This window comes from Pyrus communis, chromosome 11 (genome assembly GCF_963583255.1).
Source record: "Pyrus communis chromosome 11, drPyrComm1.1, whole genome shotgun sequence".
NCBI lineage: Eukaryota > Viridiplantae > Streptophyta > Magnoliopsida > Rosales > Rosaceae > Pyrus > Pyrus communis.
The window spans coordinates 25,171,686-25,198,585 of NC_084813.1; the positions used below are offsets into that span (position 1 = coordinate 25,171,686).

The window sequence follows — 26,900 nt, forward strand, 5'->3', positions numbered from 1 at the left end:
CCACAACTAATGCTTGCCCATTAGCATTGTTGAAAGTGAATTCAAGTTTTATGACACGAATACAATGCTATTGACATGACTAAAGTAATCCTTCACAACTAGTCCTTGACTATGGAAAGGAATTCTCTCCAGATTCCTTTTCTTAATTCACAAAATCAGGAGCTCTGTGCTTTTGAAATTTGATTCAACAGTTACAAACAAGGACTCACTTTAAAAGTTATAGTAACTTCAGCCGTTTGATCAATTTTTAACGGCACGGATCTCCTGATTTGGTGGATTAGGAGGAAGAGATCTAGAGATGATTCCTTTCCTTTGACTATTAACATTGTTGGAAGTGAATTCAACATGCTCTTGCGTCTTTCTATCCAACCCATTACGGAATTGACGTAGTAGACCCCTCGTAGGATTGTTTCCATGATGTATTCAATCAAGACAAGAAAGATACGTCGTAATAAAATAGTGGTATGTATTGTATAAATTGTAACGCTATCGAACCCCGAGCATCTTCTTTTTTTATCTAAAAATGGAAAAAGGGTAGCTTGTATGTACTTTTGTACAATAGAGTTACTGCTATTTGGAATATTATTAATTAATTTTATGTCAAAATCCCGACTTTCTTCAAACAACTAAACTAAAAATGATAGCACTACAATCTAGTAATATTTCTTTCACTTTTCTCCATTTGTAAGTGAGAAATTTTAAGTTCAAAGCGTATAAATTATGATTTCGATAACTTATTGTTATTTGTGACTCATTGTGTAATTTTGCCATAATATTTCATAAAACAAAATATCATTATTCCAAAAAAAAAAAAAAAAAAAAAAAAAAAGCTCAACCGAAATGCCAATCCCATTTTAGTAAGACGACTTCAAGCCCATCTTAATATGTACGGGGTGGCAGTTGTTTTAAATGCACTAAAGGCCCAACCCACTATCATATTTGTGTTGAGAACAACATAGCCCAAGCCCAAGATAGTCAATAATCCGTTCTAAATCCAAAAATCACGGATTCGGATCCCCTGCATGCAACAACATCCCCGATTCACTGACCAAGTCCAGTTAAAATCTCATCGCCGGGCCCCACCTCGCTGTGCAATCACGGTTGGCTGCTTTGTGGAAAAATTACAGAATATAATTCTACCAAAATTATATATTTCATTTGAATTTTCCTCACAAATAAACAAAAAATTGTTCTATTTTTTCTCACCTAATAATTTCCTCGAGACTGAGATTTGGCTTACCAATTTACCAGAAGGATCCTTGCATGATTCTCTTTGTGAGAATCTTGAAGATCTTTTAATTATATCTGTTCATCGTATATTGTGCAGTCAGAAATAATTGTAATTTTTTTTATTTAAAATTAAATGTAAACAGTATCTGACAAAAATTAGCCGCACGATGTATGATTAATGAATGTGATTGGAGAATTCTCATAATCCTCATAAAGAGGATTCGGCAAGGATCCTCTCTCACCAATTTATTGCACGATTCATTGACTCACACAAAATAATAGTTTTCAAATTAACCTGTTAATGATTCGTGTTATCGAGCCCCCATTAAAAACTCTTTAAGAATTCATTAATGATTCACTTTGTTATCAAGTCATTCAGTTAAGAAATCGATAAGATATCGTTTGCAGATATAGACATTAGGTATAACAATTTATTGCACGACAATTTAATTCAATATAAGACGACACGACCGTTAATGAATCGAGGTCGTTATGAGATCACTTGTTAAAAATCCATTAAGATAATGAGTTTGACATAATACAACTTGTTAAGATAATAAATATAACACAAAAACAATACAAGCATGATAAACAAGACCCGTTTGTCAATCCCATTAAGACGAAAACTGAAAGCACAAGAAAGGGCATCTTTTATTTATCTTGTTGAATTATGTATCTAAATTTTTAGAAAACAAAACAACAAAAAGAAAAAATAATAAAAAAATTTTGAAAACTTTGAGTTTTAACGATAAAAAAAAAAAAAAAAAAGTAAAGTAAATAGTATCATTGTTAACATTTTAATGTAAATATGTGATTTTTCATTACACATAACTTTTCTAAAGGTCGTAATAGTAAAACGGTGAAAGATTCGATCTAAGGATATAGAGCGAAGGGAGGAGATGGAAGAGGAGAGAGACAATCGGGGGATTTGAATCGACGAGCAAATCGACCTGAATCGACGTCGTTTTTGTCGGGATAGGGGCAGAAGAGAGTTCTCCCATTTCTGTTTGAATCTTTGTCAGAAGCAAAACTCGGATTCAGTTGTGCACCTTCTGGTACGGAACTGGTCCGACGCACTCGGTACTGTCGCTGGTGAGTGTCAGCCCTCTTAAAGCTGTTGAATTTTAGCTGACTTTTCTGATCAAGCTTATGACTTTAGTCAACAGCAATTAAAAGTTTTTATTTTTGTTTTGTTTTTGGTTAATTTATTTGATTTCTTAATATTTGTGATGAGAATCTGATGCTTTGGATTGGTGGGGTTGGCAAATGGGCGACTGGGATTTTAGTTTGGATGATTTCAGATGGTTTGGCATTTTCGGAATTTGATTAAGAAAATGTGGAAATTTGGAATGGTGGATTGCAGCAACGCAATTCTTATCTAGCAGCAATTAAAAGTTATTATTTTAGTTTTGTTTTTGGTTAATTTATTTGATTTCTTAACGTTTACGATGAGAATCTGATGCTTTGGATTGGTGGGGTTGGCAAATGGGCGACTGGGATTTTGGTTTGGATGATTTCAGATGGTTTGGCATTTTTGGAATTTGATTAAGAAAATGTGGAAATTTGGAATGGTAGATTGCAGCAACGCAATTCTTATCTGACTTTTATTGCAAATAAGTTTTTATTTTTTTAGATTATGAGTAAATTGTTGAAGAGAAGCATGAATTTACAGAAAGTTGAACTGGGGTGATTGTGTCTTTGCTTTTCTGGGAGTGAGGATTGTTTGGAAACTGATCAAACAAGATATTTCATAAGATTGTGAGTTTTTTGGATACAATTTTTAGTGGATTCTTACTTTCCAACGAAGTTGGTTACTTTGGAATCTCGAATTTGGTCACTGATTACCGAACTATGATTTGTGTTTGGATTTTGTTTGGTGTTCGTATAACCATTGTTGGGTTAAATTTTATTTATTGGAATTTGTTACGAATCAATCTCATTGGTATGTGTTTGATATACTTGGGTCACTGAAGTAGTCATTCCTTGTTTTCCATCTTGCGCTAAGGCACTCTTTGATTTTGTAGGATTTCTGTTCATATGTTTTCCTAAGATGTCAATCATCGCCATCCGGATGCACGTCATAGGACAAACATTCAAGGTGGTCTTGTGAGAGCTTGAGATTGATACTTTCCTTTTCTTGTATGGTCTCCAACTGTATGGTGCTACGTACTGGTTCGACAAGTTTTATCAATAATCTTTTGGTAGTGGATGAAATCATAGTGTTGCCCATTGGAGATGTCAATATTGTGTAATTAGTTAGTGTTCTTTTATGAGTTCCTGAAATTAATTAGGCTATAAATGGAAACATATGGCGAGAAAAATATCTCGATGGAGTTACTGGATGTATCTGCAATTTTGTGTTGAAGAAGGGGAAAATGCTATCGAATTGCAAACCCCATACTGATTTGATGCTTATCTCCTTGGGGTACACTTTATTGTTGTTCGTCGGGATATCAAGAAATAAAGAGTATTTTAATAGTGTGATATAAGAAGAAGCCATGGAGTATGAATCAGAGAAACGATTTCCTTTGGATGCAAAGGAATATAAATTATACGAAGAAGTTGGTGAAGGTGTCAGCGCTTCTGTGTACAGGGCACTCTGTATACCACTTAATGAGATAGTTGCTATCAAGGTTCTTGATCTGGAAAAATGTAACAACGACCTGGTATGTGGTTTACTCTCTTTTGCAGCTCACAATTTGTATGTTTATTTGATTTATAATTTCAAGTTGTTTGTTTCTAAGTGATGTTTATATTTGCCTTATCTTGTTCACTTGAGTTCTATGTCTAACATGTATGGACTAATTGAACTTATGCATCAATCTCATCGCATCATGGCTTCAGTAGGGAATGTTGAAGTATCATCTACGATTCTAACTTTCTTGTCAAATTTTGCAGGATGGTATCCGACGGGAGGTACATACAATGACTTTGATTAATCACCAAAATTTATTACGAGCACATTCTTCGTTCACTTCTGGCCACAGCCTTTGGGTCGTGATGCCATACATGGCTGGGGGGTCCTGCCTGCATATAATGAAATCTTCTTATCCTGAAGGGTTTGAAGAGCCTGTTATTGCAACTTTATTGCACGAAGTTCTCAAAGCTCTTGTGTATCTTCATGCTCATGGCCTCATCCATAGAGATGTGAAGGTACCACAATCGACTATCTTATAAAATACCAATAATTTTTTGTATACTTCATTTAGGGCAGGTGATTTTGTTATTGATGTCTTCATTACAAAATAGTGTGACGATATTGGCTACAATTTGTAGAAAACCGGTATCCTTGGAACCAATATTTTTTGAGGAGAGTTACTTTTCATGCATGAGAATTTTTTATTTTTTAGTTTTTGTGCATAGATTAATTCTGCCCTTAATGATGTCATGTTTGTATCACTATTCAAAACTCTGTGCATGTGAATTATACTTGTTTATAACATGTGCACTTTTGAATGACAATGAATATCTGTTTTACAAAGTATTATAATATATACATATATATAATATATAATATATAGTATAAAAATTAAGTCTCATGAGGCTTCGCCTCACGCCTCACGCCTAGGCGGGGCTATCCATAGGATGCCTTCGCCTTTTAATACATTGATCCTGGGTATATGACAAGCTTGCGCGTCAAATTTCTGATCATACTTTTATCCATACATGTTCATGTTGAAGGATGATGACTGGTATTCTTATTTATGTTCTTAACCTTCATTTTCAGGCTGGGAATATTTTAATTGACTCTAACGGTGCAGTCAAGTTAGCAGACTTTGGAGTGTCCGCATGCATGTTTGATGCTGGAGATAGACAACGTTCCAGAAATACGTTTGTTGGAACTCCATGCTGGTACTTCTTTTTTAATCGTCTCCTTCAGCCTTATATAGGATGATGTAATATCAAAGGTTGTTTTGCCATTTTTGATTGGCTTAAGGCTTTTGAGCTTTTATATAAAAATACTCTGCCTTTGTCTCTTTCTCATCAGGATGGCTCCTGAAGTTATGCAGCAATTACATGGATATGACTTCAAGTGAGTGGGTTACCTAGCTAATTTCTTTGTTCTTTTTGTATGCATTGTTTCTCTGCAGCCTTATGTTTGGTTGAAAACTTGAAGTTTCTTATGTTGTATTTTTACCTGTTTCTCCATTTACAGAGCAGACATCTGGTCATTTGGAATAACAGCGCTTGAGCTTGCTCACGGTCACGCCCCATTTTCTAAATATCCACCGATGAAAGTAATTTTCTTCAATTTTTATATTTATATGAGCTCGTCCGAGTAGAAGTGCTTCACTGGTGCTTACTGTGTGAATTACAAATTTTCTCTGCTCTTTTCCCCCTTGTTGCAGGTTTTGCTGATGACTTTACAAAATGCACCCCCAGGCCTTGACTATGAAAGAGACAAGAGATTTTCAAAGGTTTGTGTTGGCTAGTTGAAACTCACATCTCCCATTCTCAAATTTAATTCATGAAAGTGCTACATTTTCCAGTCTTTCAAAGAGATGGTAGGTGCTTGCTTAGTGAAGGATCCAAAGAAGCGTCCATCTTCAGAGAAACTTTTGAAGCACCATTTTTTCAAACATGCACGACCTGTTGAATATCTGTCTCGTACCATCCTTGAGGGTCTTGCTCCATTAGGTGAACGTTTCAGGATGCTGAAGGTCTCTTACTACTCCCAGATTCCCTTCTGTACTTTATTATTCAGTTACGATACGTGGCAGATTTCAACCACATTTTGACGTGGTGTTTTTTTGGTTATGTTTTAGGCAAAAGAAGCCGATCTTCTTGTGCAGAATAAGGCTCTCTATGGGGATGAACATTTATCACAGGTGAGAGTTGTTCGAAGTTCAATAAAAATAGTTGGGTGTTTAGTTGTTGTCTTGATTGGTCTTTAGGCATCAGCATTTAAGTTTCTTTCAACCTTCACTTCTTTCTTTTCTATCCACATTCTGGTCTTTAGCACTTTTTGAACATGTCTGTATGTGCATGCGCTATACTAGACTCTGTAATCAAACTTTCCTCCTTAATATTTAAGAAGCTAATTCCTGGATTTCGGGTACCCAATTATCAACATCATCCTGGATATATGTTCTCACTTGCAGCAAGTTTATATCCGAGGAATCAGTGCTTGGAATTTCAACCTTGAGGATTTAAAAAAGCAGGCTGCCCTTGTAAGTAAATCAATTTCTAGCCTATGTATAACTAACAGTTGGTTTGATTCATGCACGACATTTGCATTTTATCATTATCAATCATTTATTTTGTTAATTTACATATTACTGACACACTGTTGCCTGCAGATTGAGGAGGATGACATGCACAATGCACCAAGTACGAAGCAAAATGACAAGCATGAAGATGTTAGTTTTCCAGCAGAGAGGGAAGCCATTGAGATGGAAATCCAATCAAATGCTGTGCCTGATCAGGAGGTATACGAACTGCCCCTTTAAATTCATCTCCCTTGTCTCATATTTTTTGAAGTTCTAATTATTTTATGCATTCGGCGTCTGCCTATATAGGATGGCTTCCACGATCTGCATGATTTGGACAGCTCACTGGCTTCGTTTCCTATCAAACCTCTTCAAGCACTTAAGTATGAATGCTTTCCTTTTCTGGAATCGTATTATCCACTCATATTTATAACTTCAGCTTTATCACGTTAACTGATTTTGTCAGCAAACAGATTCTGTAATGCAGTCTGCCAAATTATTATTATTCAATATCTTTAACTGTTTTCTGCAAGTTATTGCATTTTATCCATTTTATGTAGCATCCTAGTAATAACTTTCTTTATGGATTTTCCCAAAATTATTGAGATGTTTTGTGTTTTTATTTAGAGTAAAAAACTTTAGCAATTTAATTTCATTGGATTGTAATTATTCCTTTCTGTATAACCTTATATCTTGATTTGACTTTATATTTATATTTTTATTTACTGATGTTTGCTTGGTTTTTAAAATGTAATTTGTTTTATTCCTTTATCTTACTTTCAAGGTGTTTTCTGATGCAGAGGCTGTTTTGATGTTTGTGAGGATGATGTGAGTGCATCTAGTCCTACAAACATTGCTCAAGAAAATGGGAGAAGTGAAGGTGAGACTTCAGGGCAATGTAGTTCTTTACCACGTCATGTTAATCCCGAGCCTAAAATTTTTTTGAGTGGTTCACTGTTACCGGATAGTGTGCTTTCTCCCAAAAAGGTTATTGGCAACGGTGAGAGGTAAGCGTTCTTATGATGAAGTTTATTGGGTTTTTTAATGTGCTTTTTTCTAACATCATCGGTAAAATGCTCTATTGGTTTTCCCCTTTTCTCAACCAGAAGAAAATGAGCATCCCCCCTTTCACTTTACTGCATCAAGCATTGTTTGCATGCTCATTAACTCTGGCTGAATAAAACCCTCCTTGAATTCCCTATGTAATTGCTTGTTGACTTAGTATAATAGCTACTTAGAGCTCCTCACAAAAATTGCACAGTGCACATTCTTGTTGCCTAGTAAAGCATTGTTATGAGTCATCCTTTGTTGGAACTACACTGTAATTTAGATTTTGCGCATTGAAAGTGTCATATGATAATATCATTTGTTGTATATGTAGAGTACTGAGGAACGAACCATCCTTTGTTGAACTAAATTGTCATTAAATTTCTTCAGAGTCGAAATTGTCATGATCATCATGGTTGTCACCTAGAGCCTTGCCCAACGAAAGTTCACGAAACTGTAACGAATATGGTTTTGATGGTAATAGACTTCAGTGTATTAACATCCTCATTGCCATCATTGTCTTATTCTCTTACAGTATGATTCTTTTGATATCCTCATCTGACAATCATTGTATTTTTTGTGCAATTGTGTGCAAAAGTTTGGTTCTGTTACCTATGAGTTGAAAATATTGTATATGTTTTGAAGGGATCATCTGCAAGCAAAACCTCAACCCGAGAGGAACTACAGTGGTCCATTGTTGCATCGCCAGAAGAGAGACGCCATTAGCCATGCTTCTGGTTCGTCTCTTCTAGTTCTGTGTGCTCATCATTTATTCTTTATGTCTGATTTCTTCCACCCGTTTATGCTCTTTAAAAACCTTCTATCATTTGTGCATCTGTTTATGCAGCTGAGGATGTTTCTGAAGGAGCAGTTGTCCAACGTAAGGGGCGCTTCAAGGTTACTTCTGCAGAACTCAGTCCCAAGGTACGGATATTTTATAACCGATATATTCTGGAGTGTTATTGGTTATTTATCCAAAGTTTGGTTCTCAACAATAGAATTGCATTGCTTCTTATTTGAGATACCTACTGGTTTCAGTTTTCCCATCAGATTTGTGCTCAGTACTCGTCGGGTTTTTATGTCTAATTTGCGTGTTTATGATGTTTAACTTCATAAAGGGGTGCAACTTAGTGGGATATCTTTCAGGCGTTAATAACCATTACCGTTTCTATCTCTTTTCCAGGGTCCTTCAAACTGCTTGTTTAGTCCTTCTGGAAGTTCAACCGGTCCAGCAACCGCACCCCTTACAGCTACCACTATTCTCCCATCACTACAATGCATTCTGCAGCAAAACACCTTGCAAAGAGTATGTGCCAGTTTTCATCGCTAACACCATTTTGTAGAGGTATTATGTCTCAAACTTTCTTTCTTCATGCAACAGGACGAAATATTTAAATTGATCAAATACGTGGAACAGACCTCAGGTAACTTCCCCACATTTTATCTCACATTTTTGGCCTTTAGCTTTGTCTGCAAATTTTTGTTGGGTTTAATACTTTTAGCTTCACGCAGGAATACAAGGGGAGTCCGCTGACGAAAGCACCAGTGACCTTTTGCAGGTAAAGGCTGGGTTTATTTACTGCATATATTGTTTAATGGACTGTAAGCTTGAACTAGAGCTTGACGATGCTTTACGGCATTGATGCAGATACCTCCAGCTTCAGCTCGGGAGAGAGAATTGCAGTCTATCGTCATTAATCTGCAACAGAGGTATTCGAGTAATTAAATACTTTTTGATGGTGTTGATCTGCATATAGACATTTGACTTATATTCTGTCTGTAATGTCAGTGTCGGGAATCTTGTCGAACAATTGCAAAGACAGAAGCTGAAAAATGCCCAGGTTCGTGTCTATCTCGAACGCTTTTGTTAGAGTTTTCGTATTATGCCGAGAAAAGAGATGTTTTCAAACGGTTCTTGTAAGTAATCAGAGGGTGTCATCTCTCTCATTTGCAGTTAGAAAGGCAATTGAAAGCTATGCCCAACAAAGATGTAAATGTTAGATATGGAAATGATGCGTGACGGCAATGTCATGTCCAGAGTCCACCGCTGCCTGTCAAATAAATGTTTTGGCCGGAAAACAGAAATTGCTGCAGAAAAGAAGATGAAGCATGGCGGCGGTGTTGTGGACACCGGTGGGCGGTTTTCTCGGCGCTTTGATGGTACGTGGTGTCTGCACGTTACTGTTGAATCGCAGAGCAAATTTTTTAGTGTTGTATTCTAGTGTACAATATGTGTCAATGTGTGTTAGTGCGGACGTTCAAATTTTGAGAATGCGAGTGCTTTGAATCCCGTTGTGTAACCTGTAATTTATCGTACTGATATTGTAATTATAATTTATGTTGGTTCAATTTCCCTTCTTCGTTTTCTCCTAATTTCATGGTCGTTTCCTCGAGCGAGCCTTGTTGCGCGTTAAGGAAAATATTAGAAGACATTTGGAAGCGGGTTTACCATTTTCCGAGTCAGATAAGTTTAAAATTGATAAAAACTGGTCTCAATCGGATTGAAATGAGCTCAATTTCACAGCACAATTCAATTTGGATTACGAAACACCACAACGGATTGTAAAAATACGTAATTCAACTTAACGACCAACCCTATTTGTAGATAGCTGAATGATTCCGACGCCATGACGCTCTAGTTGAACCCCGGATGGAATGTTGGTGCAGATTGAGGAACTTTCAAAGGCAGCACACCATCACCAGAAGCGATTCTCGATAACAGCTGAAACAATGCTTTTCAGTGTCTCCTGCAAGACAATGGGAATGTTACAACTTCTAACAGCATATTGGCCAAAAATCATCGTAAGACAATCGATGATTAGTACCGCTGAATGATCTTTGAGACCAAGAGAAAGCATTAACGGCTTCGAGGAGCCTGAGCTACTGCAAAAACAACCTACTGCATTAGACATTACAGTTTAGCTAACCTTTTGTAAGTTAACCTCGACAGTCTTCACCGAATTTTTTTACAGGATCAGTAACTGTCACTAAATTAGGAGGAGATGAAACAGTATAGTCAAAAAGTTACCGTCTAATGGTGATATGTACCTGATGTGTTCAATAAGTTGACGAGCACATGACACTAGCATTGGCTGCAGATGTTGCAAGACATACAAATGAGCACAAACTTTAGTCAGCAAGGGACACAAAACTTACAGGCTTATACTGCCCTGGACAGCTTACCTCGTCTCGCTTGCCGAAGATTACAGACACGTTGAATGTCGGATGGATTGCCATCCCTTCCTCCTTCCTGATAATGAAAATAAAAAACACCGCATAAGCTCCTCAATCGTAAATTTAATTCATTTTTTTTCTTCCCTTAATTCCTAAATTTAATTCACTTATGAAACCCCCAATGGATGAATAGGCATATAGTAACATTGAGCTATCAAAAGGCATAAAAAAGATCAATGTCAGTAACCCTATTTGGATCCAAAATTCTGTATCAATAACCAAAGATTTGGACCCAAAGCAGATGTGGTTTCTGCCAATTGGTCACGACAATGTGCTCGCCTACTTCCAACCAATTTTCAATCTCCCTCCCCGTTGATAAGAGTATTTTAGAATATATATCGTCGTATAAACAACAACAAAGCCTTATCCCACTAAGTGGGGTCGGCTGCATGAATCCTAGAACGCCACTGCGCTCGGTTTTGCACCAACTCTTCCGTTAGCTCAAAGTACTCCATGTCTTTTCTTAAAGTCAGTTTCACAGTCTTCCTAGGTCTTCCTCTACCCCTTTTTCCCTGATCCTATGTCTCATATATCGCCGGATCAAAAAAACAAAGTTTTGAACCCATAAACTAAGACAACAGATATGCAGACCTGGCTTGCAGTATGGTGCCCATAGCTCCAATTTGAGTTGCAATGACCTAACAAATGTTCCAAACATTAGAATTTGATACAAATACATTGCAGCCCCAATTCAAACAAAAACATTTGAACCCAAAGCTCACAAGAAAATGATCATCATAACTGCACATCACTACATCCGTCTTGTTCCCCTGCCAACAGAAACCACCATAACATTTAAACTCAAATTACAAAACCCTAATACATATGTAATCAGAACTGCAGAAGCAATATTGGAAGAGGCATTTAAGCAAACAGTTGGTGAGCAACTAAAACACAAGAAAAAAACCCAATAAAAAACTAATCACATCGTATTACTGAGAACCAAATACCTTAATTTCCAAGGAAAATTTCTTGTGGGCAACGGGGAAGCTGCCCATAGCTGCTGCTGCTGCTGCTTCTTCTTCTTCTTCTTCTTCTTCAATACGATTACGACTTACAGCAGACGCGATTAGACTGCTGTAAAATTTTCCTTTTCTAATTTTATTTTTATTTTTGTGTTAGTTAGGAGAATAAACACTTGGGCCTAAATTTACAAGGCCCAATACTAGATTTTGGCCCAAGAGTTGTGGTTTGTGAATGTGGGCCACACTTGTACAAGATTAAGAATGAGATCTTCTCCGGATCCTTTTTGTGAGAATTCTGAAGGTTCTCCAATTACATCTGTTCATTGTATATTTTGCAGTCAAAAATCATTATAAATTTTTTCATTTAAAATTAAATATAAACCAGTACCTGACAAAAACTGACTGCACAATATACGATGAACAGATGTGATTGGAGGATTCCCAGAATCCTTACAAAGAGGATCCTCATTCCAAGATTAATTACCTTTATCGTTAAACTTGATATAAAAGATAATTAGGAGATTATTACAATATTAATTACATTTATGAATTTGATCACATGTCGTGTTAGTTAGCAAGTTAGCATCAGTGTGTAAATATATTTGATGCAGTCGAACCGAAAAATCTAGAGAAAAATACAAAAAGCAGAAGTGAAGTCTAAATTTCATTCCATGCCAGAGAATTTTTTAAATTTCAGCTCAAATGGACAAATTTCGTCGATATTTCTAATATACTGGTTAAATATTGATAAATTGTCATTTGACACTCTCTAAAATTTCATTTTTAACGATTTTCAATATTTCATCGAAGATAATAGATTTTGATATATTTATCGAGATATACATAAATTTGTGTAATGATATTTTCACCGACCGATATTTTAAACACGAATTAAGAGATTGAACTCATTGTTTGGCACATGTCGTGTTTAGTAAAGAGATTAAAAACTAATTATTTGGCAACTAACTCTCGTTTCGCGGCGGACAATATGCGTGGAGGGAACGAAAGACCGGAGGAGGGGGGGGGGGTGTGTGGGTTGTGCGTGGGTAGATGGTCCACGTGCTCACTGATCATTCAACACGTAAGGGACCGGCTTTAGCTACCGACGCATCTTCAACGTTTAGCCAAACCCAAAGCCCAATTTGGGATAAATATTTATTTAATATTTGTTTTTCTTTGCAAGGGGAAATTATTTATTTATTTTTAATAGTTAAATTGTGTTAAATTAAAAGAGATTTGAGCACTGAAAAAAAATTATAAGAAAAAATGAATGTGAAAATATTTTGTTTATAATTAAAAAAAAAAAAGAATTTTAACGTAAAGCTGTTGGTACTATTCATTTTAACGAAAAATCACATTTTTACACTAAATAGTCAATCCTAGTACTATTCACTTTACCCTTTATTTTGTTCTTATCGTTAAAACTCAAAGTTTTCAAGACTTTTTCATTAGTTTTCCTTAAAAAAAAATGCATTTTATATTCGTACTTGTTTTAGCAAATTGCGTATATGTTATATCAGTTAGTGATACCATTTCTTCGAGTGCTAGGTGTATTGTATACATCATTTATCACAACTTAGTGTATGCAAATTATTGAATTTGAAACATTGAAAATTTAACAAGAGACCATATCTTTGTCTAATTAAAATAAATTGGGTTAATTTCCAGCTAAAAATCTAAAAGATTCATAATTTTATACCATATCAAATTGTTTGATTTTTGTGTGTGTAGATTATTAAGTAACCGACTAACTATAATCCTTCGTAAGCTATAAGCAGCAAGAAACATGATATTTATTCAATTTTTTATGGTTTAGATTTCTCGCCTAAGGCCACTGATGGAAAGTGAGCCCAATTGCTAACCTGAATTTGCCATTCATCGAAGGATGATAGAGCTAAACTTGGTATTCTTATACAGCAAAATAAATCGCATTTGTCACAAAATTCACCTCATTAAAAATAGGAAAAAAAATTTAGGGCAAAACAAAAATAAACAGGAAAATTAATGAAAATAACTTGAAAACTTTGCGTTTTAACGATAAGTTCAAAATAAAAAGTAAAACGAATAGTACAAGATCGACTTTTTAATGTAAAAATATGATTTTTCGTTGAACTGAACAGCACCATAAACTTTTCGTAAAGTTCATATAATAAACCAAGCGGCACAAGCCAAGCCTTAGCTTTAGCTGAGCTAGCTGGGTAGGCGGCCGCTGGGGTGATATTGAAAAGTAAGCTTTGCATGACTTCCAAATGCCAATAGATTCACATAGACTTTTGTCTTCTTCTCGCTAATGTTCTCACTCCACCTGTGTCCGAGAGAAAAGTAAGCTTCCCAACTCCATCTCTGTGCCATTTTTGTGTCTCCAAAACATCGACGGAATGGGGATTGTGGGTTTGGAAGAGAGGGAGAACATCGAATTGCAGGAGTTCTGCCGTATGCTGATGGCTTCCGCCGGCCTCCACCGCAGAAAAGACGGCCGGCAGCAGCCCAACAACAAGCGTTTCGACTTGAGGGGTGACGATGAAGAAGACATGTTGGTGTGTGTCACTAGCGGCGTTTCTTTCTTAGGACTTGCCCTCGTCGATCGTCTCCTCCGCCGTGGCTACTCCGTCCGCCTCGTCGTTGACAACCAAGGTAAGTGTTTATCTACTAATCATCGTTGATTAATGCTTTCTTGGTCCAAATTCCAATTTCGATTCTGGCTTGTAGAATGTTAGTTGGACCAATTGGTTAAAGCAATGTGTCCGCCTTGTTGCGATAATATTTGAATCCCCTTGCTTCTCTTAAAATCTTGATAAAAATTCGAAAAGCGCTTGAAAGTTCATCTTGAAGAACAATCACCTCTCCATTAAAACACGAAAGAAGTTTTTATGATTTCTAAGTACTTTTAAATTGTTCTGCTGTTTTTTTATCATTGAAATACATCATCAAATAATTTGATGAGAACTTGGATTTCCAATTTATGGAATCTAAAAGTTCAAACAATTTGATTACGCTATTATATTGAATTAGCATAGTGTGAATATTATAATTATTTAGAAATACTTTTTAAAATGATAGAAAAAGTTTTTTATGAAAGTGTTTTTGAATTCCAAAAGCATTCTGCAAGATGTATTCGTTATGTGTTACTCACAGAAAAACGTTTTTCAGAATTCACTTGCATTTTTATCAAAGATTGATTTCAAAAACGTTTTTATTCATTTTAAAATCACTTCCAAACAAAACTCGTATCCATGTATATGATTGCAAGAGAACAAGATTTTAAATATAAAGAAAATGTCGTGTGGAATTTGGTTTATTACATCCAGAATTAATGGGTTGTCATGTCCCCCCGATTAAATAATACAGAGGATGTAGAAAAATTGAGGGAGATGAGGACAGGCGGCAGCACCGATGACCGCATTTCTGCAGTTATGGCGAAGCTAACCGACGACGACGATGTTGAAAGCTTGTCCCATGCATTCGATGGCTGTCGTGGCGTTTTCCACACCTCTGCATTTGTCGACCCCGCTGGCCTCTCTGGCTACACTGTGAGTCACTTAACCCATTTCATTTCTGTACTCTTCTTAAACTTGAAGGAAAATCTTAAGGAGAAATTCTTAGGGTCGATCATTTGGTCTACACGGCATCCAACCTTCCTCAGACACAAAAACAAAGCATCACACTTGCATTATTTGGTGTCACGTAGGCCATGTGGTCCAAGTTTAAAATTTTGTGGAGAAATTCTTAGGTTCGAACATTTGGTCTACGTGGCATCCAACCTTCCTCACACACAAAAACAAAGCATCACACTTGCATCCATGTGGTCCAAGTTTATCGGGGCATATTTTTGCTCAACACACTCAAGTGATGTTGATGTTCACCATCCTATATATCGTTATTGGATGGTGTAAATTTCGAAATATGAGTAGTGGATAGATACAAGATCTCAAAATTTAAACTCATCAAATGGTAATAAATAGGGCGGTGAGCAATATTACCACTTGAGAGTAATGAGCAAAAATGCCGCCAAATCTGTTGTGTCTAGTTGCCCTATGTTGTCGTGTGAACACTAAATTGCAAGTGATTTTCGCATATCTTTTACTCCCTTTGCATGTACCTGTTTTATTGTGATACTTAGATACTTTTATTTATTTATTTATTTATGTCCTTCGATTGTGCTTTGATTCAGCCAATCCGAAGAAGGTCTGGAGGAGAATAAACAAAGTGTGTGGAAAACATTTCGATATTCTTATTGACAACATACATTTTATCAAAATTGCTTAAAAACGAATAATTAGTGCTACGATCATCTCATCCTACTACAGTTAATTATACCAACCTCTTCTTGTACATACGTAATTGTATATAATATTTTGTTTCTCTCTTTCATCACGACTCAAAAAAGTAAAATTGAATGATTTCGCATATCCCCTTAATTTTTCCCCTCGTGCACAGCTCTATTTATTTCTGACATTTAAATTGCGAATGAACATTGGATTGGAATGATGTGTTTAGAAATCCATGGCTGAGATAGAAGTGAAGGCGAGTGAGAACGTGATGAAGGCATGTGCAGTGACACCATCTGTGAGAAAATGTGTCCTCACTTCTTCACTTCTAGCCTGCGTATGGCAAGACAGCACCCGCAACGACCTCTCCCCTGTAATTAACCATGATTCCTGGAGCACTGAGTCACTCTGCATTGACAAAAAGGTACCATGTTCATCTTACTCCAAAACCGTCATCATGCACTCGAGCAAATCCAAAACTGTCATCATGCACCCGTCCATGACGAGCAAATTGAGCACGGAAAGAGTATAGGATGACTGTAGTTTTGGAGTGACAATAACAGTTCGTTTACTATTGTTAGCATTTAAAATTTCTTATGGGGAATGGCAGCTTTGGTATGCCTTGGGGAAGCTGAGGGCAGAGAAAGCTGCATGGAAAATAGCTGAGGAAAAAGGGGTGAAGTTGGCCACCATCTGCCCAGCTCTTATCACTGGCCCTGAAATTTCCACTAGAAATCCAACAGCAACACTTGCATATCTCAAAGGTAATTCTTTTTCTACTACATTCACAACTTTTAGTATCTTCTGGCACCGTCGCATAACGAGCCAACTGTATCAATTTGATATCAAACTAGTCATACATGAGAATCGAACTGATGGGTCCAATGGTATTCAATTTTCAAGTGAAAGTGATATCGCTAAACTGCAGTATTAACAGGACATGAGTTGCTTGTATATATGCCTTTGCAAAATTCACAAAAGATGGAACCAAACCATCCCCCTGAAATAGTAAGGCAATCTATGTCCGGAGCCCTATGAGAAGAAGCAAGCTCATGGCTCTCTGCTTTTCACTCGAGGCTCCATTTACCCGTTTTCATATAGTCACGCTGTCGCACACTAACCCCATTGAGCACCACCATCTTAGCGATGCTCAAACTGAAGGGATAAAGTCGCATTTTTAAGTCAAAATCCACATTTTTCCTTCTAATTTTTACCAATTTTGATTGTCTATAAATACAGGAGCACAACAAATGTACCAAAGTGGTGTGCTAGCCACAGTCGATATAACAAGACTGGCAGAGGCACATGTAGGCGTGTTTGAGGCAATGAACAAGGCAGCGTTTGGGAGATACATTTGCTTCGATCGAGTCGTTGACGGAGAAGAAGAGGCCGAGAAGTTAGCAGAGGCGACGAGCATGTTGAAGAACAAGTTCGTGGGCAATGGGGGCTCTAATATTGTCCAGAATCGATTCGAATTGTCGAACAGAAAGCTTACAAATCTTTTGTCCGGAAGAGTACATTGCTGCTATAGTTCATAAAAAAAACTCCGGCATTTCAATTAGGGTTCTACCCAGTTGTTATAATTCCCAGTGTGTAAAATGTTGAGCAATGCAAGTGAGAAAGTTTTGGAACATCTCTAAATTAATAGTATCTTTGATGTTTCGAGGTAAGTTTGGCAATTTCTTGTCCGATACATTAATCTAATGTAAAATGACACAAAAATAACATATTTCAAATAAACTTATTAACAAATCAAATTATTATCGGATCATCGATTGCGAACCTGTTATAACGAGTCGAATCAACCAGTTAAAAATTCAATTAGATATCATTTGTCAAATATAGATATCTCAACTCTACAGTAACCTATTTATTAGACACATAACAATATGATATATTAAAAATTCATTAAAATAACGAGTTTGACGCAACATGCTAAAATAACATGTATGATGTGAAATGGAAGAAAAAGTTTTATATGTTTTAACATCGAAGAATTAGGACCCAAAGTCTGGATTTTCGTAGACCAAAAATATTAAACAAAACAAAAATAAACTTAAAAAAAAATATGTTTGCATATATAAATTGTGGGAAAATCGTCAAATTGATAAGAAAAAAGTGCCCAATAAAAATATTAAATGTATAAAAAAACTAAAAATAAATTTCAAGCAAATAAAAAGAAAAAAAAAAAAAAAAAAAAGAGAAAGGGGGAAGAGGGAGGCTCAGAGAGTTGCTAACAGTGCTCAGCGAAGAGCCCTTTTACAGGCACTTCTCATACAAGAGGTGTCAGAAATTTAAAGCACTCTTCATCGTTGCCATCTAAATATTACACATACACAACTTCGATCAACAAAATTCAACAAATATTCAAACAAAAATTAGGAAGAACAAGAAGAAACTGCTGCGAACAGAGGCGGCGAGAGCTGCGGAGTGGAGGGGTCAGGGGTTAGGGTTTTCAGTTAACGATGGCATTGGTTGAGGGGTTTTTATAAGCTTTTCTTTCTGGGCCTTTTGGGTTTACACCTCTTATGAGCCCACAGTTGATGTTATTGGACAGTGGACTACCCTGTCAGATTAGCAAATTCAGCCCATTTTCTATGGGCCTATGCCTCCTTAGATAATCTAACTAAAGAAGGAGAAACAACCATAAAAAGAAAGTTTCTAGTGCATGTCCACCCCTTGGTGTCAGCAAGGGCCCTAAACATGTCATTTAGTACTGGTTTGGTACTAATGTGCTTTTATAAAAAGTGGATATAAAACAAAAAAAATGAGCTCAAAAAGATGTTTGGTAAACACTTAAAAATAGCTATTTTTAACAGTTTTGGGTGAAAAAAAGCTGAAAACGTGAAACAGCAAAAATAAGTTTATCCTCACAGCACATTAGAAGCAGTTTTTTTTTTCAAAGCATAGCAATACCAAACCATCCCTTAGTCCCAAAAATCACTTCTAGCCGTCTAAGAAAAAGAGGGCAAGTGGTGGGCCGTGTGAAGCCCGCGTAAAAGATGGGCAACATATGTCCAACCTTGAGCAGGGCCCTAAACATGCCCTTTAATCCCAAAAAACCACTTTCGGCAGTCTAAGAAAAAGAGGGCAAGTGGTGGGCCGTGTGAAGCCCATCTAAAAGTCCGGGCAACATATGCCCGACCTTGAGCCCGCTGATAATGAGTGATGTCAGTAAGTGGGTCTGGTGACTGAAAACCTAATCCAGAAAGGGATTTCCAACCGTAGGCGATGACTTCGGCTTGCGCATAGTATATTAAGCTTTATATCTATGTACTGATATCAGGTCGATGTGGGACAAGTACCAGCAAGTGGTTCTCCCTTGACTTGCTCCTCTCTATATGGAAGTTCAAAAATAGTCCTATCTAAATCAATTTGTAGTTTTAAATACCAATGTTTGAATTTGAAGCTTATATTCTTGTGGAGAAACATTCAAAATAGGCAAAATCAAGACTTGTAGCTTCTCTCTAACCGTCAAACTTTATGTGAAAACAAGTCGGAACGATAAGAATAAGACCAATAAAACATATATATATATATATATATATATATATGTTTATTTGTGAATGGTATTGCCCTTTCCCTTGTCCTTAATCTTGTCGAATGGTTGTTAAAATGTTAACTAGTTTAGAAAAACAGACCAGAATTTGATCGAAATGGCCGGCAACAAAGATACGCAAAGATTACGAAAAAAGAGATTCAAGGACACATGACTACTCCTGAGTCAACCCAACCCAACCCAACCAGACATAGAGATGCAAATTGCAGGGAGAGATGCATGCATGACCATATTCTCAACATGCATTGTGCTGCTCATGATTACTGTATATTTATTTCAACAAAATATAAAGATTATTATTTGTTTGATAAAATGAATTGAGTATCAATTGCCAAGGGTCTGTTGAGTTAAGACCAAAGCTTAGGTTTGAGTTCTACTGCCGTCAATCTCTCTTAACACACGAGTTGTGAAAACCAAAATAATGAGCTAAAAGAGTCATTCTGTAAGTTATCAAAGAGACTTATGTTATGCTTGATTATGGAATAGGTAACCTCCCTCCCTCTAAGCTTTTTGTAACAAAAAAATAATAATTTAAAGTAACAATTTAGTAATATATAAGTGGGTGGTGGGTCGTGTGACAGTTTACAAGGTCCTGCTTGAAAATTGAGAACCATATCCTTACGCTGGTTAAAAATATTAGTAATTCCTATTTAACTGTTTAATTAACCAAGTTAAAAGCTTACAAATTGAATCATGGTTTGCAAGCAATAGTAACAAATTTATTCGATTAAATTTCAAAAGTAAATCACTCTAGCAAAAACACTTTTCATAAAATTGCTGAAATTAGGGATTTTGAAATTTAACCTTAAAACCTTTGTGTTTTATAAGAAACAATCTCAAACAATTCCTACAAAGGTTTAGGACTAAAAGTTTGAAAGGATTTTTGGGTGCAAGAAGCAACTAGACTTGACATGTTATTGACAAAAACATTTTTGGCAGAATCGCTTACGAGCAAAAGTGTTTTTTTTAGAGTAAATTGTAGCAATGGTCCTTTAACTTTAACTCAATTGGACTAATGGTCTATCAACTAAAAATTCATTACCATTGGTCTCTTAACTTATCAAAACGTGCACCTGTAGTCCCTCAACTAAAAATTCATTACCATTGGTCCCTGAACTTTAATCCAACTGAAGAAATGATCTCTCAACTTTAACTCAATTGGAGCATTGGTCCCTCAAAATTTAACCCAATTGTAACAATGATCATTCCAACATAACTCATTTTGACAAAATTTTGACAAAGTTGACGAAAATGATTATAGCTACACATTTTGATTAGTTGAATGACCTCAATTGTAGCAATAGTCCTTCCAACATAACTTATTTTGACAAAATTCTGAAGAATTGACGAAAATGATCGTAGCTACACATTTTGATGAGTTGAAGGACAAATGGTAATGAATTTTTAGTTAAATGATCATTGCTCTAATTTACTCTTTTTTTACGACGCCATCCCAAACTGATGGTAACGGAGAAATAAACGGAGAGGTTTAGGGCAGCAGAGAGCAGGGTGGAGGAGGAAGAGTGGTAAAAGAGCAGGGTAGATGAGGAACAGTTCCCTATATTCGCTGTCATCGGTACTCATGAAAACCAACGCCAATGCCCTCTCTTTCTCTCTCTCTCTCTCTCTCTCATCATTCTCTCAACTCTCCCTCACTCTCTCTCTCCCTCTGCAGAGTTTTATATAAGAAAATCTTTTGCTTTCATTAACAAAGCTTTACAAGTCAGTAAACAATAGATTAAAGTTGCACAGACTCAGAGAGAGCTAGAGAGAGAAAGGGTAAGAGAGAGAGTGAGAGTTGAGCGATTCTTTCTTCTGCTTGCATAGATGTTACATAAACAAGTGGAAATATATATAATCTGGGCATTTGAGATCAGATCGAACCTCCAACTTGTTCATCTTTCATTACGCACTTCACATTGTATTCCAACGATCGAGCTTTCTCATCATCCAGAGTCGACCCAAGATCACATGCTTTGACGTAAATCTCAACCTTTGATTTGATCTTGCTTCTCCAGGTCAGTTCTATCTTTCACTTCCTTTATACACATTTGCATTACTGCTCTCATTCATTCATTTTCCCGTAGAATACAAATACGAATGTCTGTATGAACGCGCGCATCGTAGTTTAGATTAGATTAGACTATCGCTCGAACTCGAATGAAGAGAAAAAATGTGGAATGTAGATTAGATATTGCTAGACAATTCATGCAACTGCAAGCCATTGCTGTGATGTGATATATCATTTGCTGTGCTTCTTAGTGAGTGATTTCTTTCACTCAATCTAATTACCTTTTATAATTGCTCAATTGGTGATTGACTTATTTACTGCGGATGGGTCCCACTCATGTTTAACCTTTTTATTTAAGTCCGTATGCTTGCGATGGATAAATTTTCCAGTGTACCGAAAATATGATACAACAAATGTTATAATACAAGAAGTGATTGGAATTTGAGGGGGATTTTACTGTTCATTTTTACAAACTTAAAAATAATAGGTATATACACTGACATTATAAATGCTACTGTTAAATCGTTAATCGCCTAATACGTTTATACGTCGCTAACTGTTTATTCAGGTCTACCGCACAAATATTATCCATGATTTAGAGCGATTATTTTTGAAGTCATCATTGAAAGTTACACTTTAATTAAAATGAGTTTAAACATCTAATTGTGATTAAAAAAATCACTAGACAAAATATTATCGCCAAATAATGAAATAATTACGAGAAATAATCAAAAGGTTTTTCATTTGGCTACTAATGATTAGGACATGCATCTTCTTTAGTTCTCAAGAGATTTTTCAGTGTGTCAGAACACGCTTCAGTACACTATATATAAGAATATAATTAGTTGAAATTTGACAAAGAAATTTAAATTAATTGTATCAATATATTTTATATACCAGACTATGTTCCCAACACAATGAAATTTTTTTTCTTAGTTCACAGTCTAGTTTCTCGCATGTGATCAGTCAAACAAACGATTAATTCAGATCCACCGTTTTTTATATCTATATACCATATATGTATGATTGTGATACTTTCTTTTTCTAAATTTGATTAATGACTTTAATTTCCTGCCATTGTTCTTTTCCATGTTTTAATTAATTATTATTAGTTTTTTAATCCTCTTTTCCCTCAGTCAACAACCCAAAACTGCAAATTCCCCATCTCATCGTTTTTGGTTTTCGCATTCGAATCTCTCCCAAATTTAGTGCTGTTTCTTTCAAAATGATTCTTTCTGCTTTCTAGACCTGCCAATTGGGATGGATGAAACTAGATTATACTGATACACTTTTTAATAAAATAAATGTCTTATTGCTGATATAACGTTAGAATTTATTTGTATTAATGTGGAGTTAATGTAGTCAGTTTTGTGTGTCTGTATTTCTTAATTTTTTTTTTTTTTCCAATCATGGTCGTATCTTAGGCCCCATGTGAACTTCCGGAGATTAGAACTTTAAAATTAGTACCACATTGACAATATTTTATTAGAACACGAGATTTGATAATGCTTCAAAAATGATAATATTTTTTTAATTGAGATATTCTTTGGATCTTTGTGTCTAGAGATCCGAGTCGTTGAATAGAGAGAGATCTGAACCCTTGGTTTGGATGATGTGAGTCATAAAGATGGACTAATGGGGGTCACATAATTTAAAATAACTTGTCCAAATTTTCGGGTTTCAGACGCAAATCCGAAGAGGATCTCAATTCATACTTCTTTTCCCCCAAATATACAATGTGGATCTCGTGCAATTGATGTGTGTTGATTTTGACAGTGCATTAAGACAATCAAGTATAGTTTTCAGTATATAGAAAACTCATAGCATCAATTTTATGGTAACATTTCCTATCGAATTTCACTCTTGACAAAAGTTATTCAATTTTATCTAATTGTCTTTTTTGGATAAAGAGAGACCTCCATTTGCTTTTTCACATGACTTTTGGCATGTTTTACTTTAGGAGAGATTTTTGGAACACGGGTGATATGTTACATATTATTATACAATCGAAGACATACTTGAAAAAAAAAACACTTTCCCCATACTGTATAATAATTGTGATGTACTAACCTATGTTCCGAACACACTAAAAAATTTCTCTGTTTTAGAGTTTGATTCCCATCCCAACATTTTCGATTTATCCTCAACAAAAATGTCAAGTGCTTAACAAATCTTTATTGGAAGCTAAATAATAATGTTCATTTTGCGATTTTTGTCTACTTTAGTTTAAATTTTTTATATTATTATTTTCATAGTAATGTTCATATGCTTGTTTTTTGGACCTCTTTGATGTATTGTTAAAGTTTTAATAAATACCGCTCTTAAAAAGAGAGAAACAACTTATAGGGTACAACGTTAAGGGACCTAGTTTTATTATCAAACCTAAACTATTATAATTTTAGCTGTTTTATAAGATTAAATACTTGCTACCCTTCTAGTCGTGGTAAATTCAAACTTGGATATAAAAAGAAAGCACATAAATATCTCATCGTTTGTAAATAGATAATAAATTTAATGTAAAAGTTGAATTGAGATCCTCCCCGGATCACTATGTCTAGAGTCGACGGACTAAAAAATCCGAACCACTCATTTTAAATCATATAGTTCTCATTAGTCAATTTCGCTGGTTCACCTCACACAAATTAAAAGTCCAGATTTCTCTCTCTCTCTTCAACGGTCCAAATTTTCTACTCTTTGAACTCTTAACACAGAGATCCGAGGAAGATCTCAACTCGTAAAAGTTGGTGTAGTAGGAAAAGTTGGAGTTATTATATTTAGACAAAAATTAAACTGATTGGTGGAAGATGAGAATGGAGAGATAGGACAGAACAGAAATTGTAAGAAAGCTGGATTAGGCTGAGACACGAAGTGATCATTTGTCTCACGAAAACACATTGAGGGAAACTTATTCATAAACTCAGGTTTTAACCTTTTTTCCTCCCCTTTCCATTTTCTACCTTACCCTTTAACCTCTCTCCATGCATTCATCATTCAACCAAAAACCCTAATTCATACTGCGCTGCACTATCGGTCTATATGTGCCCTTCTGTCTGTCACTACTACCACTCCATTTACCAATTTGCCCTTATGTTCTTCCCAACAAGCATATAGGAATCGGGTTGTCTGAATTTGATTCCGTCTCTCATGTCAGCTTACGGTGTGAGCTTGGTTTTTTACATGACTCAAATTTTTCGACCTACTATGAAAAACCCAATAACACTATTGTTCTAATAGGCAAGTTTGGTAAAGATTCCCTATTATAAGAACTAAACTCGCGAGATCCGTCAAGCTCGACGTTTAAATTTAGGACTCAAATTTTCCGACTCACTACGAAAAGTCTTAACCCTCAAATCTCTGCCCCACGAATGAAGTAGTACCGAACTGGCTCATTCACTTTGCCTGTCATTTCACATGAAAAATCCATCCTTGTTAATGGGGCACATTTGTCGTTCAAACGCTTTGGTTTCATCTGCCAAAACTAGTCAATAAACATTTTGTACATCTTTTACCCTTTTGCATGTAAGTTTTACCGTAATTTCTGGTATGGTATGGATATTTTACATTACGAACTTGTTTGAAAATGTATTTAAAATTACTAAAATTATTTTTGGTGAATTTGATTTTGGGTTTGAAAAACACTTTAATTGCTTTTTGAAAGAAACACCATATATGAATTTTTTTACAGAAAACACTTAAAAATGTTTTTTCATGATTCGATTGGATTTTTTCTTAGAATTGATTTCAAAAATATTTTCAACAAAAATCTTCAATTATTTTAAAATTACTTCCGAGTTAATGAACTATGATGTAACTCTCTTTCAAAACAATTTAATGGACCACTTTGCCCTTTTGTAATTACCAAGATAAAATGCATGAAAGAAAATAATATCTTTGCATTTCTCTCCTCCCACGTCCCAGTATAAAGCATAAACATGTAGGAAAAACCCCTCCCCAGAAACCCGGGATCAAAATATACGCTCTTCCCGCATCACCGTTGAAATTTACAAAATCTCTCATCTTTTGCAGGTTAGATAAAATCCAATGGATGACAATAACCCGCCTCGGGCGTTACGTAACCACCACGGCAGTTCGTCGTCGTCTTCGTCGTCATCGTCCGAGTCGTCCGACCATCGCGGAGCGTGTCACACGTCATCCGCGGGACACACCACGACAGCCACGCGGAAAAGCCGGTACCCCGTGGACGACGCCGCGGGGGACCGGATCGAGTGCACGGGGAGCTACTGCAAGTCGTGCTGCGGTGCGTTGATCGCGGACTGCGTGGCGCTCTGCTGCTGCCCCTGCGCGGTGGTGAACTTTCTGACCCTGGCGTTCGTTAAAGTGCCGTGGATGGTGGGGAGGAAGTGTTTGGGACTGGGGAACAGGAAGGGGCAAAAGCGGGAAAACAAGAGGAGAAAATGCAAGGAGGGTGGGAGCAGTAAAAGAGGGATTGAGTGGGTGGTGGAGAGAGGGGAGGAGGAGGGGAAAATACCTGAGGTTTCACGGCGCGGCGGGTACGGCGAGGAGGAAACGGAGTGTGGCGGGGCGAGGCTGGAGGCGGAGAGGGTGTGGCTAGAGTTGTACCAGATTGGACATCTGGGTTTCGGGAGAGTTTCCTTTACTGGTACTCAATCTCTGGGTAATAAGGGGCAATTAGGGAACGTAAATTAATTGTATACGATTAGTGTTTGTGTAATGTAATTTAATTTGTATTCAATTTTGCTATCTGTTTAATTGTTTCTTATTCACAGAAGAGAAATGATTTACGCACTCTTATTTTCTCGTTCAGTACTCAAGTCTTTTGTTAGCTTTACAAGTGAATATATCACAGGGGAATTAATAGGCTAAAACAACGAATGAGCAGGAGGAGAAGAAACTGCAAGTGTGAAAATCACTAGCTCGTACAGAAACGCCAACTTTGAATATGCCGCAGTTTTCTCTAATGTTCATAATTTAAGAACTTTCTTGTTTCAATTTTGCCAATATGTAATTTTCATGGTGTTTATGTTTAAATTATCATATTTACCTTGAAATGGACAAGAGATTTTCAGTGTTACGAGTACACAATCCAATATAATACAAATGGTTGATTTTTTTTTTTTTTTTAAGTATTTAACCACTTGTATTATGACAGTTGTTAGATCAGACAATTCTCGACATATTTAAAAATTTCTCTACATAGATGAATTATAAATCACAAAAAATGGAGTAGTTTTGGAGAGAGACTGAGTGAGGAAATAGGAGAGTTTGTGGCAGTGGGAGAGTGACAGGAGGCAGCACGAGAGCAAGAAAAAACTGGGAGTTGGTTGCCTTTTTCTAGAAAATTAAAATAACCAGCCTTTTAATTACGACAAGTATTGTCCACCCTTCTATTTCTGG

General features: G+C 36.2%; 4 protein-coding genes and 1 non-coding gene across 5 annotated transcripts; 3 read left to right on the forward strand and 2 right to left on the reverse strand.

Annotated features, from left to right (window-relative positions):
* The first annotated feature begins 2,109 nt into the window (after positions 1-2,109).
* LOC137749554 (serine/threonine-protein kinase BLUS1-like) lies at positions 2,110-9,840 on the forward strand. Its single transcript, XM_068489666.1, has 21 exons — positions 2,110-2,322; positions 3,255-3,896; positions 4,129-4,383; positions 4,958-5,082; positions 5,219-5,263; positions 5,387-5,468; positions 5,580-5,648; positions 5,721-5,891; positions 5,997-6,059; positions 6,333-6,401; positions 6,531-6,659; positions 6,750-6,823; positions 7,241-7,447; positions 8,133-8,224; positions 8,335-8,411; positions 8,671-8,793; positions 8,869-8,911; positions 9,000-9,046; positions 9,136-9,197; positions 9,277-9,328; positions 9,442-9,840. The coding sequence occupies exons 2-21, from the start codon at positions 3,729-3,731 to the stop codon at positions 9,505-9,507; spliced, it is 2,019 nt and encodes a 672-aa protein (XP_068345767.1). The 5' UTR covers positions 2,110-2,322; positions 3,255-3,728; the 3' UTR covers positions 9,508-9,840.
* A 127-nt stretch (positions 9,841-9,967) lies between these two features.
* On the reverse strand, positions 9,968-11,807 carry LOC137749555 (uncharacterized). Its single transcript, XM_068489667.1, has 7 exons — positions 11,672-11,807; positions 11,444-11,491; positions 11,313-11,359; positions 10,671-10,737; positions 10,536-10,579; positions 10,313-10,370; positions 9,968-10,234 (listed from the first exon to the last, which is right to left on the reverse strand). Exons 1-7 carry the CDS (start codon positions 11,717-11,719, stop codon positions 10,184-10,186), a joined length of 363 nt encoding a protein of 120 aa, XP_068345768.1. The 5' UTR covers positions 11,720-11,807; the 3' UTR covers positions 9,968-10,183.
* A 2,125-nt stretch (positions 11,808-13,932) lies between these two features.
* On the forward strand, positions 13,933-17,624 carry LOC137708460 (cinnamoyl-CoA reductase-like SNL6). The gene is made up of 5 exons (XM_068447544.1): positions 13,933-14,320; positions 15,035-15,216; positions 16,184-16,378; positions 16,565-16,718; positions 17,194-17,624. The coding sequence occupies exons 1-5, from the start codon at positions 14,065-14,067 to the stop codon at positions 17,490-17,492; spliced, it is 1,086 nt and encodes a 361-aa protein (XP_068303645.1). The 5' UTR covers positions 13,933-14,064; the 3' UTR covers positions 17,493-17,624.
* A 549-nt stretch (positions 17,625-18,173) lies between these two features.
* Positions 18,174-18,271, reverse strand: LOC137709614 (small nucleolar RNA snoR1). The gene has a single exon (XR_011064902.1). It is a non-coding gene; the product is annotated as a small nucleolar RNA snoR1 (small nucleolar RNA).
* A 7,186-nt stretch (positions 18,272-25,457) lies between these two features.
* On the forward strand, positions 25,458-26,500 carry LOC137749290 (uncharacterized). Its single transcript, XM_068489390.1, has one exon. The coding sequence runs from the start codon at positions 25,566-25,568 to the stop codon at positions 26,190-26,192; it is 627 nt and encodes a 208-aa protein (XP_068345491.1). The 5' UTR covers positions 25,458-25,565; the 3' UTR covers positions 26,193-26,500.
* The last annotated feature ends 400 nt before the right edge of the window (positions 26,501-26,900 follow it).

What these genes read in the sequence shown, in the direction of transcription:
- LOC137708460 (XM_068447544.1), top strand. Translation starts at nt 14,065, where the DNA reads ATGGGGATTGTGGGTTTGGAAGAGAGGGAGAACATCGAATTGCAGGAG. An exon ending in CCTCGTCGTTGACAACCAAG is followed by an intron (nt 14,321 to 15,034) that starts GTAAGTGTTTAT and finishes TAAATAATACAG; the next exon opens with AGGATGTAGAAAAATTGAGG. An exon ending in CTGGCCTCTCTGGCTACACT is followed by an intron (nt 15,217 to 16,183) that starts GTGAGTCACTTA and finishes TGATGTGTTTAG; the next exon opens with AAATCCATGGCTGAGATAGA.
- LOC137749555 (XM_068489667.1), bottom strand. Translation starts at nt 11,719, where the DNA reads ATGGGCAGCTTCCCCGTTGCCCACAAGAAATTTTCCTTGGAAATTAAG. An exon ending in AATTTTCCTTGGAAATTAAG is followed by an intron (nt 11,492 to 11,671) that starts GTATTTGGTTCT and finishes TTCTGTTGGCAG; the next exon opens with GGGAACAAGACGGATGTAGT. An exon ending in CAACTTATTGAACACATCAG is followed by an intron (nt 10,371 to 10,535) that starts GTACATATCACC and finishes TTGTTTTTGCAG; the next exon opens with TAGCTCAGGCTCCTCGAAGC.
- LOC137749290 (XM_068489390.1), top strand. Translation starts at nt 25,566, where the DNA reads ATGGATGACAATAACCCGCCTCGGGCGTTACGTAACCACCACGGCAGT.
- LOC137749554 (XM_068489666.1), top strand. Translation starts at nt 3,729, where the DNA reads ATGGAGTATGAATCAGAGAAACGATTTCCTTTGGATGCAAAGGAATAT. An exon ending in AACGTTTCAGGATGCTGAAG is followed by an intron (nt 5,892 to 5,996) that starts GTCTCTTACTAC and finishes GTTATGTTTTAG; the next exon opens with GCAAAAGAAGCCGATCTTCT. An exon ending in ATACGTGGAACAGACCTCAG is followed by an intron (nt 8,912 to 8,999) that starts GTAACTTCCCCA and finishes AGCTTCACGCAG; the next exon opens with GAATACAAGGGGAGTCCGCT.